Raw genomic sequence first — 22,114 nt, forward strand, 5'->3', positions numbered from 1 at the left:
TAGTAATAAAAAACTTGTTTGTGTCTCCAAACAACTATATCTTCTCTGCCCTACTCCAAACACATACTTCACCCCTAAACCTCTGAACATATACATTTGCATAACAACCATATTAGCATCTGATTATTCAGAACTGTGAACAAGAATATGTGAAATCATTTGTTTCCTTGTAATCCTATAAATTTTATTTTATGCATTTAAAAACATTATTCACATAATTTCATGAGACTGACAAGAGTCTATGATGCAAAACAGGTTAAGAACATCTAGTTCAAATAATGAGTAACCCTAAATCCACTTAAGCATACTTAAGTTTTTATGTTTTCTTTAGTTCAGGCACTTTATTAACTATCTGGTTTAACGGATTAGGGATAGAAAGTGGAAATCTTGAAAAGGAGTAAGCACCTAAATTGTTAGAAGACCTAAAACTGAATGAGAGGACTTGCTGAAAACATAATGCTAAATCTACAAAAAAAAAATATGATCATGTTTACAAAAATTTCAGTTATATTCACTTTTCCAAGAATGGTTCTATTGCAAAAATGAAGATGAAGCTGCATTACTGATTTGTCTTGTAGTAGTTTACGTTGCATATCAAAAATGGCATACAGGAAAGAAAAGACAAACCCAAGGTCAGAAATGAGCTTATTATATTAAAACAGGAATGGGGAGGAGGGATTTTTGAAAACAATCAACCCTTTATGCATTTCACATTCAAATGTAACGATTCTCAGAATCACCATGCCATCATGAATTAAAATTTTTAGCATCTACATTGATGACCCCATAAGAGAACAGTTTGATCTCTTTGTGGCAGAAAGAGTTAAGACCCTGAGTTTCAGTGTCCAGTCTGCAATAAATTACTGAATGATCAGAAGCAAGTCACTTTACCTCTCTAGGCCCAAATCTCCTCATGGGTAGAAAAAAAAGAGGATGGACTAAATAATCTTTAAAATTCCTTCCTCTTCAATCAAAAATACAGGCTTATTCTTCCCCTGAACAACAGTATGGTCTTCCTAATTGGAACATGCACCTGATAATCTTAGGAGCTATGTCTAATGATTCTACTGTTACTTCTGTGTGAATTCTAAAAAATTCTATTTGGTGGCTTATTCATACTTAAAGCTTTCCAGAAGTAAATGTATACAGCACACAAATGTGTCACTAATATCTTTTTAAAACTTTTTCTTTTTTTCTATTATGTATGTAAGAAAACAAAATTTTGCACAATTTTTAAATGAACCTATATCAAAAGCCCCATTAGGGTAATAAAATAAAATCTTCAAGTTGGAGAAATAATTTTGAAATCCGTTATTCTGTTTTACACGTTGAAATAATAATAAACTGTAATTCAAATTCCAGGATCGCAGCAAAACTGGGATTTTGATATGGATCCTCTGGTCCATCTCCAGAGATCTATCCACTAAATAATTATGTTTCCTAACATAAAAAGAAAGGTAATTCATTAATTTAAGCAGAGAAAGCAAAAGAATGTTAATTTCTTTTAAAAATTAAACAAAATTACATTGAATAGTTACCCTAAAGAAATTAACTTTTTTTTTCCTTTTTAGAAAATGTTCTTTTAAAAGTTGGAAATGATATAAAAAAGGGAAAGGGACCTACATGCATAAAATTATTTATAGCAGCCCTTTCCTTGGTGGCAAAACATTAAAAATTGAGGGGATGCCCATCAACTGGCTGAACAAGCTGAACAAGCTGTGGTATATGAATGTAATAGAACACTATTGTGCAATAAGAAATGATAAACAGGTAGATTTCAGGAAAAACCTGGAAAGACTTGTATGAACTGATAGAAAGTGAAAGAAGTAGAACCAAGAAAACATTACGCATAGTATTAGCAACATTGTGTGAAGACCAACTATGAATGACACAGCTCTTCTCAACAACACAATCATCTAAAGCAAGTACAAATGACTCATAAAGGAAAATGCTAGCCACATCTAGATAAAGAACTGAATGCAGATCGAAACATATTTTTTTTACTTTATTCTTTTTCATGGTATTTTTGCTTTTGATCTGTTTCCTCTTTCACAACTGTGACAATTTGTAGAAATATATTTTCCATGAGAGAAAATGTATAACCCATATCAAATTGCCTACCAAAATCAGAAACAGAAGGAGGAAGAGAGGAGGTAAGAAAAATTGGAACTCAAAATCTTGGAAAATGAATGCTAAAATCTGTCTTGATAAATAACTTGGGGGGGGAGATACCATTTTTTAAAAAAAGTTTAAAAAAAAGAAAAAAGAATTATCTTTTATACTCAGGCTCACAAAAGCAAATAATTCATCCTTCAAACAGCCTATGTGTGTTAAAATTTTTTAAAAGTTCACTTCAAGGGGCGGCTAGGTGGCATAGTGGATAAAGCACCAGCCTTGGAGTCAGGAGTACCTGGGTTCAAATCCAGTCTCAGACACTTAATAATTACCTAGCTGTGTGGCCTTGGGCAAGCCACTTAACCCCATTTGCCTTGCAAAAACCTTAAAAAAAAAACCATCTCCCTTCTTCCACAACTCTCTTCCTCACCAACATATTATTTTTGCCTTACAGCATTGATGATACTTTCACACATGTCTTAATATCTAACACGGAATGAGGAAGAACCATCTTATATAGTTTTGTTCCCTCCAAAACATCTAACACAAAAACTAAAAAAAAAAAAAAGTTCACTTCAAACTTGTTTAAGCAAGGTTCCAGGATTGTATCTTTTCCAACTGCTAAAAGGAAAACTTCCTCTAGAATAAAATCCAAAACAAATAACATGAACATGCATGTGAGTTTTAACTGCTTCTTAAATTTTTACTTTTTGATTTTACTCTCTTTAAATGCATCACCCTTGTGTTTAAAAAAATAAGATACAGGCAGCTAGATGGAGCAGTGGATAGGGCATTGGCTTTGGAGTAGGAAGATAGGAGTTCAAATCCAACCTCAGACACTTAATAATTGCCTAGCTGTGTGACCTTGGGCAAGTCACTCAAACCACATTGCCTTAAATAATTTTTTTAAAAACTGAAAGGGGCAGCTAGGTAGTGCAGTGGATAGGGCACCTGTCCTGGAGTCAGGAGGACCTGAGTTCAAATGCAGTCTCAGACATAATAATTACCTAGCTTTGTGACTTTGGGCAAGTCGCTTAAGTCCACTCCATGTAAAAACTAAAAAAAAAAAAAAAAATTGAAAAAAACCCAAGATCCACATATTGACAAATATAATGGGGTATAGCAGAAAGAGAGGACTACTGATTTGGAATCAAAAACCCATCATTTCTACTAGCTACCTGTGATGTTGTGCAAGTGACTTCATCTCTCAGTTTCCTGAAGATGTTGAACTTGACAGTATGTATGGAAGATTCCTTGTAGCTTTAAATCCCATTTTTAAATTAACAATTTATTTTATTTTTAATTTAATAATAGCTTCTTATAATTAAGTGATTTTTAATAAGCCATATCTAAGTTGATAGGACAATCAGGGGCACAATGGAGAGAGCAGTTTAGATTACAAGATCAAAGCAAAACTGTAATTTTGTCTTGTAATACTAAGTCTACCAAAAAAAAGATATGATCATATTTATGAAAATTCCAATAATGATATAACACATAAGGTTCTGTGATTAACTTCCTTGAAAAACAGAACCAATAAAGCACATTTATTTAATGAATTATAAATCTCAAAGCAATTTTCTCAAGTACTTTCCTCATCTGATCTCTTTCTAAAGTCCTTCCACTTAAAAAAGTTAAAGGATCCAAAATTTTATCCCTCCATTAAGGATAAATCCCAGTTTGGTGATGGTTTGGAATTTTTTGATGAGTTATCTTGGTCTGGGGGCAGCAGAAGTAATGGGAAAAAAAGGTTGATCACATTAATTAGCATAACAAGGATATCTTCACACCTGGCAAGTTTCGAAGATTTCATTGTGCTTGGGCTTGTTTGTTTTTGGGTGGTTTTTTTTTTTTTAGTTTCATATATATATATATATATATATATATATATATATATATATATATATATATATAATATACATACTCAAGTCATCTTAGATGAAAATATTAGGGGAATTAAAAGACAAGTAAATTTGGGAGTTTTAGGAGTTTCTAAGAATACCTAGGGATAGAAAATGGATCTTCAATGGAGCTAGCAACTCTCAGATGAGGAAACTCCCCATATCACTTCAAGGCCACATCTTCTCAGCAATTTATAACCATAGAGAGCTGCCTACAAAATTAAAAAGTCAAACTAACTTGCCCAGGGTTACATAGTCATTGTGTCAGAACTGAAACTTGATTCCCTGTCTTCCTATCTCTGAGATCAGTTTTTTATGATCTTTGCTAAGCTGTCTCTCAAGAATATCTAAAAGACCACATCTACTCAGATAATTTAATGAAAGTGAGCAATTTGGTGCCAGGGTCTATATAAGGTTTCAAAAAAAATGAAGAAACCTCTAGGGGCGGCTAGGTGGCGCAGTGGATAAAGCACCTGGAGTCAGGAGTACCTGGGTTCAAATCCGATCTCAGACACTTAATAATTACCTAGCCATGTGGCCTTGGGCAAGCCACTTAATCTCATTTGACTTACAAAAAAAAAAAGAAAAGAAACCTCTGAAAATTGAGTTTTCTTTCTTTTATTTTATGAGTAATCTGTAATTATTTTCTGGAACCTGTCAATTCCAACACAACTAAACAACTAAACAACACACTTCTTCTACATGAACTTAAATTGCTTTTAAGCACATTTCAGTAGTCCTTCTTACACAATTACATACAAGCTGATTTTTTTCAGATGCTATTCATTAATTCATCCAACAAATATTTATTTGTTGTAAGACATGGTACTGAGTGCCAGGTAAATTATTAGAAAGATCTTATGTAGGATTTAAGAACTTTGATCAACACAATGATCAGTCATGATTCCAGAGGACCAAAGATGGAGAATTCTACTCAATTCCTGATGGAGAGATAATGGACTAAATATACAGAATGAGATACACATTTCTGGATGTGACCATATGGTAATTTGTTTTCTCATACTGTGTGTTTATTACAAAGGTTTTGTTTTCTTTTTATTTTTTGAGGGTGGGGGGGACAGAGAAGAAAGAGAGAATATAAATGTTTATTAATTTTTATAAAAAAAAAGGATCTTATACTCAAGAACCAAAGATTTGTAAGTACAACTTTATCAAGTCTTTATAGTTACATTCTTGTTGAGAAGAAACATATGCATTAAAAAAAAAGAAATACAAAATATTTAGGGAGTGGAACCTACAACTGTAAGAATCAGGATAGACTTCAAGAGATGGCTTTTGAAGTAAGTTTTGAAGAAAGAAAGATTTCTATGAGTTAGAAGAAAGGAGTGCTTTCCACACATTTCGGAGTATCTTTACAAAGGCACAAAGATAGGACAGGTACAAGAGGATCAATTAGACTTTGAACTCAAACTATATGAAGGAGAGGACAATAAGCCAGTTAAAGGAGAGCTGGAGTCACATTATAAAGAGCTCTAATCACCATTCTAGGGTCCTTCAGACCTAAAGTTATGACTAGATGTAAGATGGTGTTTAATTCATTAGCTATTGATATTTTACTGACTGTCCCAAGAAATAAGAGTACTGTTTGAGCTTTAGAAATATTTATTTTAGTGAGATGCTTGTTGTTAACAAGATCTTGTTAACAAGATCTCAAGTTTCAAAAATAATTTAATAATTTTTAATAATTTAAAATGATAAAAAGGCAAGAAAAAATAAAAAGGCAAGTGGAAAAAATAATTTAAATTGAAATATTTTTGCAAAATTCTGAAGAAAGGATCCATTGAGCAGTAGCACTTGTAGTCTACTGAATTTAGCTGCAATATTGAATGCTAAGATGACTGTGGGCCCTTTCCTCAATTATTGGATGATAAATAGAAGAAATGGGAAGGATGGCTAGTATGGTCCTATCCAGCAGTGGTGAGCTTAGAACCAAACCTCAGACTCTTGAAGACAGTGCTTCTAGAGCCTCCTAGTCTGGAAAGACTGGTTGTTTTACCACTTTTGGGAGATGGAATCCCAAAGTCACACCCAGTCCCTCCTTAACCCCACCCTGAAAACTCAGCATTTGGCACTGAGGCATCAGCAATCTTTTTTCTTCTTCTTTTCTTCCCAGGACATTTAAATTCTCTGAGTAACAATCAGAATATGTCCATACTGAGGGGAAAGCCACTGGTAGAACTCATTAGATAGAATTAGGCCATAATTTAGTATGCTTATGTAACACCACATTAAACTCAAATTGCATTTCTGTCAAGTAGACTAAAGAATTGGAAGCTGCAAAAGAAAACTGAGTGAATGGAATGAATTTTTAAAAAATCAAATATTTAATAAGGATGTAGCTAGAGGAAGTATAACAGGTAAAGCAACAGGCAAAATTAAAATTTGCTTAACACATTTTCAAAACAACAGCAAAAAAACAATCCAACAACTAGTCTGATTTTTGAAAGTATATTTTGAGTTTCAACTTAGTAATCACCTAATTGGTACATGCTCATCATGAAAGGGCTGGTACATAGTTTTGACCACTCATTAAACCATTTAGGAAAACACAGAGGGATTTCTCTCTGCATCAGTGGAGGGATAACCAACAGATGAAATTGAAATGCTTATATTTGTTGTTTAGGAGTTAGAGCTAAAATTCTTCAGTTCCTCCTGTTTGTGGTTTTACTATTTAACTTATACCATCTAACTATGTAATTAAGAGATTGCCTAAATGAACATCTAAATTTTGCAGAGGGCAATGCCAGAGTCACTTTTTATGACTAGATGTAAGATGGTGTTTAATTCATTAGCTATTGACATTTTATTGACTGTCCCAAGAAATAAGAGTACTGTTTGAGCTTTAGAAATATTTATTTAAAAAAAAGAAATATTTATTTTAGTGAGATGCTTGTTGTTAACAAGATCTTGTTAACAAGATATCAAGTTTTCAAAAATAATTTAATAATTTTTAATAATTTAAGTTGATAAAAAGGCAATAAAAAATAAAAAGGCTTGTTTTAGGACCTGAGTTTGAATCCTGATTCTGCCACTCACTACCTGAGTAACCTTAGGGAAATAAATACCTTAAACTCCTTCCCTGGAACTGGGTTTCCTCATCTCTAAAAATGAGAGAGTTGGCCTAGATGACCTCTAAGATACCTTCTAGTTCTGCATCTATTATCCTATGATTCAGCTAAGTGACTAAACTTTAATATATCACTTACCCATTCTGGACTTCAGTTTCTTATTTAATTTTTTTTTAAATTAGAAGGTTGGACCTGGATGATCTATATCACTCCTGATACTAAGATTCTATGCTTATAAGTCTCATAAATAACCTGAAATGACTTATATATATCAAGGTAATAGTATACTAAGGATTTTGAAACCATGGAAATTAAAAGAACAAATATCAAAGAGCTACACAGGGCAAAACAATTATTAACAGTACACATGTCTCAATTGTTCTGCTTTTAATCTTTGGGCAAATCCATCTTGACACCAAGGAGGAATATAAATATGTGATTGGGCTTTCAGTCTAGCCTGGATGGTATTTACTTATTTTTGTTATGATAAAATTGCATTGCATATAGATGTGATTTCTTTTCATGAAAACAAGTTGGTTCTGTTTTACTGAAAGAAAAGATACAAAAAAGTCCTGTGTAAATGAAATATAAAGTTAATTTTTCTAGGTACCATCCAATTTTTGTTAAGCGAACATTTACTGAGCACCATGGCAATGTAGTGTCAAATCACACTGTGTAGAAAAAGGGTTATACACAGTTCAAATAACCCCCACTCAACCTAAAGATGGGAAAGAATTTGTTACTTAAATATGCTGCTATTAAAAACAAAGAATATCTAAAATCTGATAGATATTGGAAAACTAAATTGGAGAAAATATTAAATTCTGTCAAGCTACTCATTATTTTGAAAGTAGCTAGTTTAATTCAGTCATACTTTTAGTTTATTAAATAATAGCCTCTTTAACAAATTAAGTCCTTGGTTGTTTTTTAAAGTGGTTTATACAGATATAGTTTTCTTTAAAGAAACATTTTATGTCAAAGAATAGTCAGAAAAAGCCCTAAGAAAAATAAAGGCTTATGTTTTATGTTTGCAAATTATTTCATTTACACCCAATCTTCTCAGGAAACAGTACAGTTTATACGTGAAAAATGATCCTTATTAATAAAGCTAAGACTCAGTACTCAATCAATGTTTTTTTGGCTCTAATAAGTTATTACTTATTGTTTTGGGGGGAGGGGGAAATTTCAGTCTGATATTGATACTGTCTGGGAAATATAGTGCTGATAGTCCATTCCCATTTGTATGAGTTAGCTTTACAGTTTCCCATGGACTTAGTCTTAGCTTAGTGAGCTTCCCCAAATTTGCATGCCACTGTTTACAGATGACTGGTTGAATCTACACTGCCACTATTAGGAAAAAAAGTGATTTATGATAGTAGATCATTAGTATAATATTTATACATAAAAGTAAAAAATCATTATTATTGCTTTTGTTATTATTTTCTCTCCTCTACTTGCCCTCCCCTAGATAATATTATTACCACTAAACTCTCACAAATACAGGTTAGAACAGGTCTACAAAAATTTTATTACATGCTCTAAAAGAATGAGAGCATGCTAATGCATGTCAATCCTATGACTATGTGCATACTGAGCCAAGTGATGACCAAATTAAGCTGCATCACAAGTACAATTTTTTAAAGAGAAAAATCGATGCCAACAGGTAAAATAACAATGTTTCATGAAAATTAGGTTACCTGTTTATGTGTCTGTTTTTCCCCACCAACAGAATATGTAAATCTTGCTATTATTAAAGGAATTCATTGGGAAAAAAACAGAACAAAAGAAATTGTTGGGCTTTTAAAAATGAGTTATCTCCCAGAATATTTTTTCTCAGTAAATAATGGCTATCAATCATTATTAATTTTACAATGTAAATAAAATAACATTTTTCTATAATATCTTAACTGGCTAAGATAAAGTATTCTATTGACTGATTATTTTTTCATTTTAAAGAAGCATTTTCAGGGCTTTAGATCTAGAGGAGCAAATTAAAACATTCACTGTTTTTAAAACATAAAATTTTACTGAATATTAAATAACTCTGCTATGTTCAAAGACTTTCAAGACCCTCTATAAATTTTGATTGAGTTGCAAATTCATAGATAAAGAAAAAGAGTGTGCATTTTGAATAAAGGTAATATGAAGGAAAAATGGGGGGGGGTCTTTTAAAGTTGGCAAATTTCTTTTTTAAAAATCCTTAATAATTAACCTAAAAATATCTACAGGAAAATTCCAACTTCATTCCATTGTAGCTTGGCTTCTTTTTCTTTGAAAACCCCCGATTCAGAAAAGTAATTTTAAAATGATTGACAATCGTGGTCGACAACAAAAATATTTAGTACAAACAAGATACTTTGAAAATAAATTAAACCCAAGTGGAAAGTAGTTTAAGAGTTTTAAAAACTACTTTCAAACCGAAAATCTTGAGGGTTTTCAGGGTGGTTCAGCTCCACCCCAGCCTAAGGCCACAATGGAGCAAAGCACCCCAGATCCTCCTTTTCCTAAGGTGTGGAAGGAGGAAAGAAAGAGCTAGTTGAAGCTAGTAAAAGAGAACGAACTGACAGAATACTGAATTTACTATAAGCTCCACACTCCAAGAAATACAAGAAAAACCGGATCACGAAAAATCCCATTAGCTGATCTCTTTCCCCCAATATAATCCGACTAGTTCGTTGCTTTCCAGCCCTCCCAGAGTCGCCAGACGCCATTCCAGGAGTCAACAACAAGGCTGGAGGTGGTTGAAAAGGGCCAGCGTCCCATTCGTTGCCCTTTACAAGCCATTTCTCAGGAACTGCACACTTGTTGGGGACCCTCTACAGCCCTGGAAACCTTCCTTTGATGACACAGGATATATGCCTCCCCAAACAAAAAGCACTCTATTCACCAATTTAAATCATTTCTCCCTTTCCTTATGGTTCATCAGTATTGCAAAAAAGAATACTAAATCACGGCCTTCCTGGGGTGGCTAGGGCGTCGGTTGTTCACAAACACCGGTAGCTTGCCTCCGGGAGCAGAGTACTTCTGCAGCATCTGGGGGTTTAGGCCAGGGAGTGAAAGGTACTTCGGGATATCCTAATTTTCCTGAAAATCCTTTACAAGTTCGAGTTCCTCTTAATTTGGACATTCTGGTACGTGCCTCGGAACCTATGAATGGGTTCCGTTTCATCTCCTTCTGGCTGGGAAAGGGATGACAGCAGTACCCGGAAACATTCTGGCAGTTGGGAGGGGGACAGTATGCTCCGGGGATGGGGGGTGAGATTAGAAGGGGGATAACACGACGGAATTCTCAGCAGACAGGTGAGAGGGAAACTCGCCAGTATCTCCGTCTCCTACCCTAGCTCCGCTGGAAAGCAGAGGTGGAAACCCTACCTAAGGAGCTCTGGGAGACTTGGTGTGAATGACAAAACTCAGTTTGAGCTATACTGGGACCAGGCAGATTAGTGAGCAATCTCGCATCCCCCAAATCCAAACACCAGAGCGGGAGGTGTGGGGAGGAGGGGTGGGGGACCAGAAATCATTTTCTTTTGTAATCTTTAAAATGGATGCTTATTTTAGGGGAAGAAGGGGTAATTTTGTTTTAACAGCAATACCTTGCCTCCTAATAAAACCAATCAACAATCATTTAATAAGAGCCAGGCAACCTACTAGATAATTGACAAAAATCAATTAGACTAGATTTTCTTCAAACACAATCCAGAGGCAAAGAACACATCTGTCTCAAGTCCTCTCTTCCCCTCCCTAATAGACAGCAAATAGATTAGAATGGGGGCGGACTAGATAAGGACCGATATTCCCTTCCCCCCTTTCCCCCTTCTCCCCTAGCTTCCTCCTCAAAAGCACAATAAAAGACGCCCCACTCCCAGGTAGGTGAGAAGAGAGCTGATATCTTCATTTTAAACACCCACTGTGATTGAGCAAAGGCGGAGGAGTCCCAGCCAAACCGGTCTTTGTAGGGGAAAACAGACATGCATGCACCTCCCACACCATTCCCATCAGTCACCCTAGAAGCGTACAGAAACTCCGCAGAGTCCTACAAGAAAAGGGAGCTCGACTTTATTTCTATCGCTATTTCCTTAAAAAAAAAAAAGTGTGATGGGGAAGTTGCTTTTTAAAAAAAAATTTTAATTAAATTTAAAAAATTTTAATTAAGTTTTTAAAATTAAATTTAATCCCTCTTAAAAATACGGGAAAAATCGAGATCTCGGTCTTTGGAGAGAGTACCCACGAGAATGGAATCAAGGATCTTTCGAAGGATAAAGGCTGAGAAGGGGGAAGTGTCCTGTCCCCTCTTGGAACAGGGATCTGACCCCACAGAAAGTGTCCTTCCCGGGCGGCCCCCTGCAAGCGCCGGGAAGGGCCAGAGAGCGCCCTTGCGGGTACCCACCAGTAGCCGTCGGAGTTCTGGTCGTTCACCGCACACCTCCGCATGTAATACATCTTGTTGTTGGATCCCCCGCCCCCGCCGCAGACGCCGCCGCCGCCGCCACCGAAGCCGCCTCCTCCGCCTCCTCCGTAGGTCATCTCACAGCGCAGGTCGGGGCCGGACTCCGCACGGGTCATCCGGCCCAGGGTATTGAGCCGGGTATGAGATCCTCCGTTGCAACTCATCTTGGCCAAAATTCAGTAGAAAGATTTAAGGCTGAGGCATAAGCGAAAGTTGTGCGAACGAGAAAGAAACCCAAGGAACTTAATTAAAAAAAAAAAAGGAAAAAGACCCTAAATTCCCCAAAGAACTCTGCAGGAGGGGACAGCGGCTCTTTTGATTCTGCCTTTCCTCTCCTCCCCGCCGCTCCGGGGGCAGGGTTGGGTGCACTGCGGAGGTCGATGTGGGGAAGGGAGAGCAAACGGAGGACTAAGAGAAAACCCCACCAGGGGGCCGGGGCAGAGCCTGGCAAAGGTGCAGCGGTGGTAGTGACGAGGTCTGGCTTCCACAAAGGAGGAAAAGTGGTTGCTCCCGGGTGGATGCTGGAGCAGAGAAGCTAGGTACGCGCTGGGTGTTGGTGTTGGTCGGTGGTGGACGCTAAGTCTCCTCCCCGCTGGCACAGGAAAGGCCAAGCCACACCTGCCTGATTTCTTTTTCTTCTAAGTCGATTTTTTTTAAAGAACACACCCAGGCGTGGCGGAGCAGCGGAGCCGCGCCTCCCCCACCTACCAGCCCGGAGCTCTGGCCCAGTCTTCTCCCAGCTCCTCCCCCTAGCTCCTGGCGGTCTCGGAAGCGCAGGCTGCCCTGGTCCCTTCCCACAGTCCCCACCCCCCCCTCCCAGGCCCGCCCAGCCTGCGAACCTGGCCCGGCTCCTTCGGTTCCGCTCAGCACCTGAGCCCTGCCCAACTAGCTCCGCCCTTCGAGCTGGTGATTCCTGGAGGTAAGGCTCAAGCGAAGAATCCTAACAAGAATCATCTCTGCTTGGGGAGGGGGAGGTGAGGGCCCGGAGGGAAGATGGAGCCTTTGGGGGCATCTGTTCTCCGAGCAAAACAGAAAACGGACTATTTCAGCTTTGGAAGTTTACCTAGGACTTTACAACATGGGAAGCTGCCAATTTAAGAAATAGCTATAAAATTGGGGATGGGGGAGGGGTGAATCTTCTGTTCGAATTATCCTGGGACCTGCCTTAATGTGTCTATTTTTTCTTGATTATTATTTTTTTAAGGAGTTGATCTGGGTTATGTATTCATAAACCGTGTACACAATCCCAAGTAAGTCTTTTGAATTTTCTGATTGTTTCTTACTCTATATTTAATTACCTATGATAAAGTATATTAAATATAATTTTTGATATTCTTCTATCTTGATTATTTTAGAAAGACAGACATCAATCCCTGGAGAAATCAATCAGTGTGGCTGGGGAGGAGAGACTGAAGCTGGTGACTTTACACAGCTCTGCCTCACCTAAATCCGATTCACTTGAAAAGTCATGGTATCACCTTCCTGAAGTCATGGTCCTCTTTGAGAACGAAGGACAAGCAACAATAAACAGTTTTATCAGCAACATTACTTAACCTCCTTTTGAGAAGACACCTTTTTTTTTCAATAAGGTACACTAAGAATACAGTGCAATTCGCTGTTTTTTTTTAATCCTTCGAAAAATTATCTATTCAGTATAAATGATGTTGAATTTAATTCTACATTTCCTAAGCAATTATGTGTGAGTTACTAGTCTAGAAGCTAGGGATGGATAGACAAAAATCAATGTTGTCTGTGCTCTCCAGGAATTTACAGGCTATTGGATGGCTATAAAGTAGACAAATAAATGCAAAGCACATTAATGTCAAGAGGGAACTAGGTCTCTTAATTTGAAGAATGGGGAAAGGCATCAATTTTAGAGAGGAATTTTAAAAAACCCTTTTCAAGTTTTAAAAAAGCACATTGTACTTTTATTTCATCAATTCCTCTCCATCCCAAACTTCATATTTCCAAGTCCATTTCTTCTTAATGGTGTGTGACCACAGTAATCTACAGAACTATTCCTGCAACTAGCAATAGTGTTGATTCATAAAACTTTAGAATAAGAAAGTTATCTATTTTTTCTTCTGCTCTTTGAAAGTGTTAAACTAGTTGATATAAAGTTCCTTCTATTTTTCAAGTTCTGTGATTTGTAGTTTTAATGTTGTTAGTCTAATCTCATATTGACAGAATAAGAATTTAAGCCCAAAGAAATTAAATGACTTACTCCAAGGTCACTCTGCTATAAGTGACAGTCTAGCCCAGGCTAGTAATCCTCACTTTATTCTAGGCTATTTCCCTTCAGTAGAGAATATTTTGACAGTCCAAGTTTTATTGTATTTTACTATGTTGGAAAACATCCTAAGCCTGGTTTAATAAACCTAGATAGTAATGTTCTCTCTCTCTCTCTCTCCCAAGTAACATTAGTTAATATTTAGATTTCAAGAAGAAAATAGCTATGGAGAATATTTCTCCTGGTGATAATGTTCCTTTGTGGACTTTTTTAAATGACGTGAACCCTTTCCTCCAGTAAGTCTAAGAAAATGTATATGTAGTAGCATAGCTATTAAAATGCTACTTGGATATCTGTATAAGTGATAGACTCTGCACACTCAGGACAACCCTTTTTGGATTCAGTCTAGAAACTGAAAACTTAGGCTTGGTAAATGTAGGATCACAAACTCTCAGAATTGGAATGGACCTTACCTAAATAGCAATCCCTTCTGTCACATCCCTAAAAGTGATTAACTTATATAGATCAGGGCAGTTTGGTGTTAAAGTGCCTAGAGTATCATGATTTGAGTCAGAAAGACTTAAAATCCTTGAATTCAAATCTGCTCTCAGACACAATAGCTATGTGACCCTTAACTCTATTTGCCTCAGTTTATTATCTGTAAAATAATCGGGAGAAGTAAATGACAAACCACTCCAATATCTTTGTCAAAAAACCCCAAAAGAGGTCATGAAAAATTGGACACAACTGAAACACCTGAATAGCAACAAAAATGTGATCTAGACCTTTTGTAGACCACTGCCTCCTGAAGCACCTCATCCCAATTTTAGTTTCCACTAATTGTTAGAAAGCTTTTTTTTACATGATTCAAACCTAAATCTGCTTCTTTATCTTATACTCTCCTTGCTTCCTAATTCTCAGGACAAGATTTATAAGGAAGTTTTCAGAAAAGAATAGAAACCTCCAAATAAACCATTTTGGAGCAATAAAGGAAATATGTTGAACAACTGATAGGTGTGGGATGTATTTGTAGGTAAACCAGTATTAGCAACAATATCAAGTAGTTGAATTTATATTTATTAAATTCAGTGCTCTAATAAGGAAAAGAAGGAGAACTAACTAGGCTACTTGCAATGGCAATACTATCTAAAAAAGGATAAACAATGGCAAAAAAGTAATAATTATTTATAGGTGACTTGTTATCTCTAAAAATCCTGGGTTATCAAAAATAATTTACAATCATAAAGAACTATCTAGAAGAACCTTTAGACCCCCAGCACCAAAATCTCTTTTCAGTCTTAACTTTTTCAAAGTATATTTGTATATTGGTAGAAAAACAGAAAGGAAGGAAGAAAGGGTAATGAATTGTCTTACACAAAGATGTTCAATAAATATATATATAGATAGATTAAAAATAATAACTCACATTTTTATGTTACTATAAAGTTTATAACATGCTTTACTTACCACAACTGTAGGGGAGAGGGGAAAGTTGTCCAGGTATTATCATCTCCATTTTGCGGAAGAGAAAACTAATGCTCAGGCTAGTCAGTAAGCATTTATTGAACACTATATGCCAGACACTGTTAAATTTTGGAAACACAAAGACAAATTTAAAGAAAAATAATCTTTGCCTTCAAGGGGTTTATATTCCAGTGGGAAAAGACAAGTGAAAAACCTTCTTAAAATTATATAGCTAGTAAGTGTCAGGGCTGGGCTAGGAACCCAGGTCTTCTGAATTCAGGTCAGGCACGTGTCCTTCAAGATCATTACCTGTAAGCCCTTCTATATAATTCATCCTTTCTCCAAGTTCATCACACTTCTATCTGCTTCCTTTGGAAATGATCAACCTCCTTTAATATGTGACTGCAAAAGTACTCCTAAGGTCCCTAAGATCCTACAGGAAAAGGATAGTGTTTTTTATGTCTGTTAATAGTGATTTAAGAAATTAGAGGAGATGAGGAAGAGATCAGCAACTCAAAAAGATGGAATCCAAATCTTTTAATCCAATTGCAGATAGCTGCCATTTCATCTTAATTCATCTATACTGAGGCAAGTTACTGATCCGTATGTCTTATACTTTTTTTCTGATTTTTTTTTGCAAGGCAATGGGATTAAGAGACTTTCCCAATGTAATTAACTGAGGCTGAATTTGAACTCAGGTCCTCCTGACTCCAGAGCTTTGTTCTATCTACTGTGCCACCTTAGCTGCCCCTATACTTCTTAAATCCTCCTATATCATCCCTACTCTTCCTTGACCATGTAGGTAGTAGCAAAAGAGAGCAGTAAGTAAAGATATGTAAACAAATCTACTGTGGAGTTAGATCTAGTGAGGGGCTTTTAAAAAGTCTACAAAAAAATCTAAAAGTTGGTATATGGCAAGTGAATGAAAGCTGACATATGTACCTCCTGTAACTTATTTGAGGTTGAAAAAGATTGGTGAAAGCCAATATAAAACATGTGAATTGGCAAAATGTCTTTCATCCCTATCTTCATTTGTATTTTAATATCTGCATTATAAAGTGATTTTTAAAAGTTGTTTTATTTATATAAGGGGTTTGCAATAGTTTTGTTATTTAAACTTCATCAGTTCCACCCTCATTGTAAGGACAGACAGTAGTTAGCCTCTGTCTTTCTGAGAGTAGGAGCAAAATCTTCTCCCAAAGCCCAAATTTAAAGACTCAGAAGCTCAGACAACTCTTCATTTTCCAGCAGCTGCATTCCTTAGATTCAGCTCCACCATCATTATGCACCTTTGCCCCACTCTCACCCCCACTTTTCAGCTTCCTTTGTGTGTTGTCTTCCCCATTATATTATAAGCTCCTTGAGGAACTAACTTTCTTTTTCTTCTTATTAACAGTGCTTGATAGTTATGTAGTATTGTTTTATATTGTACTGTTTTGCTTCCTAAAAGTATCAGGCAGTCATATATTATCTCTTGCCGTTAACTCTTAGTTCCACCAAAATATCCCACGTCAATTCAAAAGTAATCTTTAGGGCGTTGATTTTATACTCACTAATTACAACATAGAAGCTTTCTCAAGTTACCAGACAACCTCCCAGAGGTATTATAATGGTGAGGGAAAAGGTACAATTTAAAAACATCTGTGGTTTATAAAATGAATATTTTCAAAAAAGCATTGCTTTCAATGGAACCAATGGAACCATAGTGTAACAATGTGACCAATGGGACCATATTGTAATAATGTAACTAGCAGAACTATCTCTCTCTCTCTCTCTCTCTCTCTATATATATATATATATATATATATATATATATATATATATATATATAGTAACAATGTAACAATATGATCAAGGTAACATCAGAATGCACATTCATGAGTTTTTGTGAGCATCTCTCCTCAACAGTATTCTTCTCTCTGTTGGATTAAATGATTAAAATTAAAAACATTTAACTAGGTGCAGCTAGATGGTGCAGTGGATAGAGTACTGGCCCTGGAGTCAGGAGGACCTGAGTTCAAATTTGGTCTCACACATATAATACTTACCTAGCTGATGTGACCTTAGACAAGTCACTTAACCCCACTGCTTTGCAAAACAAATAACATAAAAATCCATTTAACTGAATTTTATAGCCTGAAGATACATCCTTTAAAAACACACATATACAAAGAAATAAAAAGCTCCATAGGACTTTACATTTATTACTTAGTGGTCCATATTAAGCCTCATTTTGAGTCAGGATAGAATAGTAGAAAAAACACTGGCCTCAGAATTAGAAAACCTGAGTCCTAGTCCTAGATCAGCAACTGAGGAAGGAAGGAAATAAGATCTGTTCAGTATTTGTCATGTGTTAAGCATTGTACTAAGTCTTACAAATATTATCTAATCTGATTTTCACAGTAACCCAGGGTGATGGGTACAGTTTTACAGATGAGGAAACTGAGGCCAACAAGGTTAAGTGACAGGGACACATGGATAGTAAATGTCTGAGATCAGATTTGAACTCTACTCTTCATGACTCCAGGTCTAGTGTTCTATCCACTGGGCCTGTAAATCTATAAACTAAGATGTTTAGAATACATAAGTGAAAAAGTTCCTTCATCTCCAAAGTTTTCATATTCAGTAATCCCAGAGTGGTCAGTTACTCAGCATAAGATATTGGGGTGTTATTGTTATTTTGGTGTGGACGTATGAATTCAGGGGGGCCAGAAAAGCCAGGTTAGGAAGCATCTCCTAACAATGCAAATTGACTAAGTGTTTTGCAACTTATACACTTGAAGAGGTATCCCAATTTGAAAAGCAGTAGGTACCTGTTGTTGTTGGACTTGAATTCAGGACACCTTGATGCCAAGACACTGGGTCGGACTGCCTCTTGCTACTGTGACTTTAAAAGTCAATGAACCATAGCTCAAAGTTAAGCCATTTTCTAAAGTCAACTATTTTTTCTACCCACTTACTTATAGTTACCTCCCCTTGAACTGATAAAGCAAATCATTGGTAGAGTCTCTCTCTCTCTCTCTCTCTCTCTCTCTCTCTCTCTCTCTCTCTCTCTCTCTCTCTCTCTCTCTCTCTCTCTCTCTCCCTCCCTCCATTGACAGAAGAAATTACCTTGCTAGAAATGAAAAAGGAATCAGACACATTCTGGATTTATTATAAAATCAACATACCTCGAATATAGGAATTCCTTGACTGTTCAGAATTCCATAGAAGTTTTGTATTTTCTTGGTAAAAAATATTCTGTGTTCCACACAAAAGCTTTTTGGCCCTAGAGTAAATAGCCACTCTGCCTGTTTGGTGAGTATTTTCACAATTTCAAGATTACAGGGCAAGAGATTAGAATTTAAGAAAAAGATTATTGAGACAAAAGAGTTCATTCACCTTTTTTACAAATAAAAATAGAATTTTAGTTCCTTTGCTTGTATTAAGTACTTTCATAAATGTTTGTTGAGTTAAATTCAACTGACTGATGATGTACTTAAAAGGAATTTAAAAGTGCATTTGATATTCCTATCACCTTCTAATTCTACCATGGTTATAAATAAATTCAAGTGCTCTGGAGATTACAAAATCTAGTCTTTATATATCAACAAATAGGAACTGTTTATTTTATCATTGTTAAAACTAATTTTAAAGCAAGGGTTCTTAAACTGGAATCCATGAACATTAAAAAAAATTGATAACTATGTTGCAGTGCAATTGGTTTCCTTTATAATCCTATGAATTTTATTTTATTAATTTTAAAATATTATTCTGAGAAGTCTATAGGCTTTATCATACTATCAAAGGGGTTTATGACACAAAACACCTTAAAGATTCCTGAATTAAAGTCATAAGTCAATAAGTTTGATTTTTTTTTTGGTAAAGGCAATGGGGTTAAGTGACTTGCCCAAGTACACAGAGCTAGATAATTAAGTATCTGAGGTCAAATTTGAACTCAGGTCCTTCTGACTCCAGGGCTACTACACCACCTAGTTGCCCTGCCAATATGTTTGATAATAAATATCAACTTTATCTTCAGAAATGAAAATCAAACAAGAAACATAATGAGATGGACGTACCTTTTTTCTTCTAAAAAAGAAAGGAAAAAGGAAGGAAGGAAGAAAAAAAGAAAGAAAGAAAAGCTATAGCTGAGCTGCTAGTTTGTAAAGACTTTGATTAGATCAATGTTCCTGTAAGAACAGGAATGTAATATTTCATTTTTTCAATAACTGTTTAGAAGTATCTTGAAGTTGGGGTTAAATACAATTATTACTTTTTTATTTCATACATAGAAGGCATAAAATAAAATTCAAAGAAAATGTATTCATCACTTATTATAGACAAGAGGCACTGTGAAATATTCAAAAATGCCTTCTGGGAATTTAAATGGTAGTAAGGTTGATAAGACAGGGAGGGACACATATAACTCTATTACAAACTGGAATTAATAATTGCATAGGAGAGATTAGAGAATTAGAGATTTGAAGAAACTAGATCACAAGTAGCACTTGTTATTTTATTTAAAAATGCATAATACCAAAAAACAATCTCTAGCAATGAAATAATGATTTGAAGGCTGTCATGGCTTTCAGGAAGATCTAAATTCAAATTCTTCATCTTACAGCTACCATGTATGTGATTGTGGTTAATTCCCTTATATTAGTTAATTGGGTTTTTTCTCTAAGACTGTAAATTCCTGTAAATTACTGACACAGTGACCATCTGCATCACAGGTTCAAAAAATAATATCATCATTAACCATCAGCAACCATTAAGGACGTCCTGTGTATACAAATATAGAAGGATAGTCCCTACCCACAAGGAGCTTACATTCTACCAGAGAAGGATATAAGATGTTCACAGATAAGTATATCAGAGGTAATAAAATAAAAAGCATATAGTATCAGATAGGATCTCTGTGTTGGTTGACTTGGTTGAACTTTTTTTGTTTATTTAATGAATCACCTTTATTATAAGGGAAGGTTCACTGGCTTGGGGAAGAAAAGGTTATTCAGAGAAGAATGTGATAGGAAAGCAAAAGACAACAATAGCATCTAATGACAAAGCAAAGTTAACCCCAAAGTAAATACAATATGATGGGGGAGGATGATACTAATAACTTGGAGTTTCTTAAAATAGGTGACACTTGATGTGAACCTTAAAGGTTCCAAGAGGAGGAGGTGGGAAGAGAGGAACAGCAGAGGCACAGCCTGAGCAAAGACCTGGAAGAATTTGAATGTCACACAGGACTCAATGGCAAGAAAGATATTTTGTCCGGAGTATCCTTACTGATCACACAATTGAAATATTCAAATATGTTTACCATAAAAAGTGACTTTAAATATTTCCTATCATTCAAATAAAGATGTCAAGTTTTTTTTATCATTTCTACTGTCTTTTCTTTATCCTCACTATCATTTTCTTACAAAGACTACATTCAAGTTTTATGAAAAACATATTGGAAAAAGACTGTGTTATATTGGAATCTGTAACAGAGTGATCTGGAGAATCCCTAATCGATTTGATGAATCCCTCAAGTTCATTTGATGAGACTACAGGCACTTCCCACAGAATATGAGTCTTCCAAGGAGTTCTACAATTTAAATTGTCTTTCAATGCAGAAAGATCCTAACTAGGTGAGGAGGGACTTAATTATGAAAATAGTCATGAATAATTTGTATATGTGTGTGTGAATGTATGTATATATATACATATCTAATTTATATTTCTAGTGAACAAAATCAATTATTTTACATTCCATGAAGTAAAGAATACAGCTTACAGTTATAAAATGCTAAGAAATAAACCTATATATCTGCCTATAATAAGAGAGTGATAAAGATCACAAACCCAACAATATGAAATAAATTGCTGCAGACATGGAATAATGGAAAATAAAAATATTATTACTGCTCTAGACCAGATATTGGTCTCCCTGCTCCCTCATTGACAATCTCTCAAAGACATAATGTCTGACCATTACTTTTCAACTCAAATCCTTCAATATCTTCCCATTACCTCCAAGAGGTGGCCCAGTGGATATAGCACTGACCTTGGAGTAAGGAAGACAGAGTTCGATTCCATCCTCAGACATTTGACTCTTACTAGCTGAGTGACATTGGGAAAGTCATTTAACTCTGACTGCCTCCCATTTAGGGCCATCTCCAGTCATCCTGATTCATATCTGACCTCTGTACCTAGGTGGTTCTGGAGGAGAAAGTAAGAATGGTGACTTAGCACAGCACCCCCTCACTCAAATCCAATACATATGTTTGGTATGGCATCACCTCCTGATGTTATGGTCTTCTTCAAAAATGAAGAACAAACATTATTATTATTACCTCCAAGATTAAGTACAAACTGCTCAGTCAGACATTTAAAGCTCTCCATTATCTGGCTTTAACCTGTCTTTTCTTCCATTTCACATTACTATACATACTCCCATATAATGTGAAATAGAAGGAAAGACAGGATAAAGTCAGAAAAATTAACTTACTATTCCTCCTTCTTAATATGGTATCTTCCATCTCCCTTTGTATAGGCTGGCCCTCAAGCCTGGAATTGTCTTCCTACTTCATCCCAGCCTCTAAAAACCGTTATTTTTAGGGACTCAACATAGGTGCTACCTCCTCTATGAAATCTTTTCTGATCCCTGTCTCCTTCAAGTTTTGAATTTTTTTCTCCTCAAATTAACTTATATTTACCTAGTTGCATATCTGTTGGAACTCCAGGAGTAAAATGTAGGTTTCTTGAAGGCAGAGAGACATTTATTTTATCACTCTTTCTTATTATAGCTCCTGGTGTCATGCCTGGACCATAAACATTTAATAAATTTAATAAATACATGTTGAACTTTGTAGAAACCAAATATCTATAAATGACATTC

The 22,114-nt window shown here is 35.7% G+C and overlaps 1 protein-coding gene and 1 long non-coding RNA gene across 5 annotated transcripts in view; one reads left to right on the forward strand and one right to left on the reverse strand.

Moving 5' to 3' along the window:
• The window catches only part of DSP (desmoplakin), a 52,963-nt gene extending 40,775 nt beyond the window's left edge, over window positions 1–12,188 (reverse strand). The window contains exon 1 of one of the 2 annotated variants that reach the window (XM_074208202.1): window positions 11,493–12,188. In XM_074208202.1, coding sequence (XP_074064303.1) covers window positions 11,493–11,716 — 224 coding nt within the window. In that variant the 5' untranslated portion in view covers window positions 11,717–12,188. The remainder of the gene's footprint in view (window positions 1–11,492) is intronic. The other variant, XM_074208203.1, reaches the window with a different exon arrangement.
• A 195-nt stretch (window positions 12,189–12,383) lies between these two features.
• LOC141503075 (uncharacterized) lies at window positions 12,384–20,930 on the forward strand. 3 transcript variants are annotated; one of them, XR_012472758.1, is made up of 4 exons: window positions 12,384–12,471; window positions 12,757–12,802; window positions 12,908–13,141; window positions 20,368–20,926. It is a non-coding gene; the product is annotated as an uncharacterized LOC141503075 (long non-coding RNA). The 3 variants fall into 3 exon arrangements; XR_012472757.1 differs by lacking the exon at window positions 12,384–12,471 and adding an exon at window positions 19,962–20,106 and having other exon boundaries at window positions 12,533–12,802; window positions 20,368–20,930; XR_012472756.1 differs by lacking the exon at window positions 12,384–12,471 and having other exon boundaries at window positions 12,536–12,802; window positions 20,368–20,923.
• Window positions 20,931–22,114: the final 1,184 nt, after the last annotated feature.

This window comes from Macrotis lagotis, chromosome X (genome assembly GCF_037893015.1).
Source record: "Macrotis lagotis isolate mMagLag1 chromosome X, bilby.v1.9.chrom.fasta, whole genome shotgun sequence".
In the NCBI taxonomy this organism is placed as follows: domain Eukaryota; kingdom Metazoa; phylum Chordata; class Mammalia; order Peramelemorphia; family Peramelidae; genus Macrotis; species Macrotis lagotis.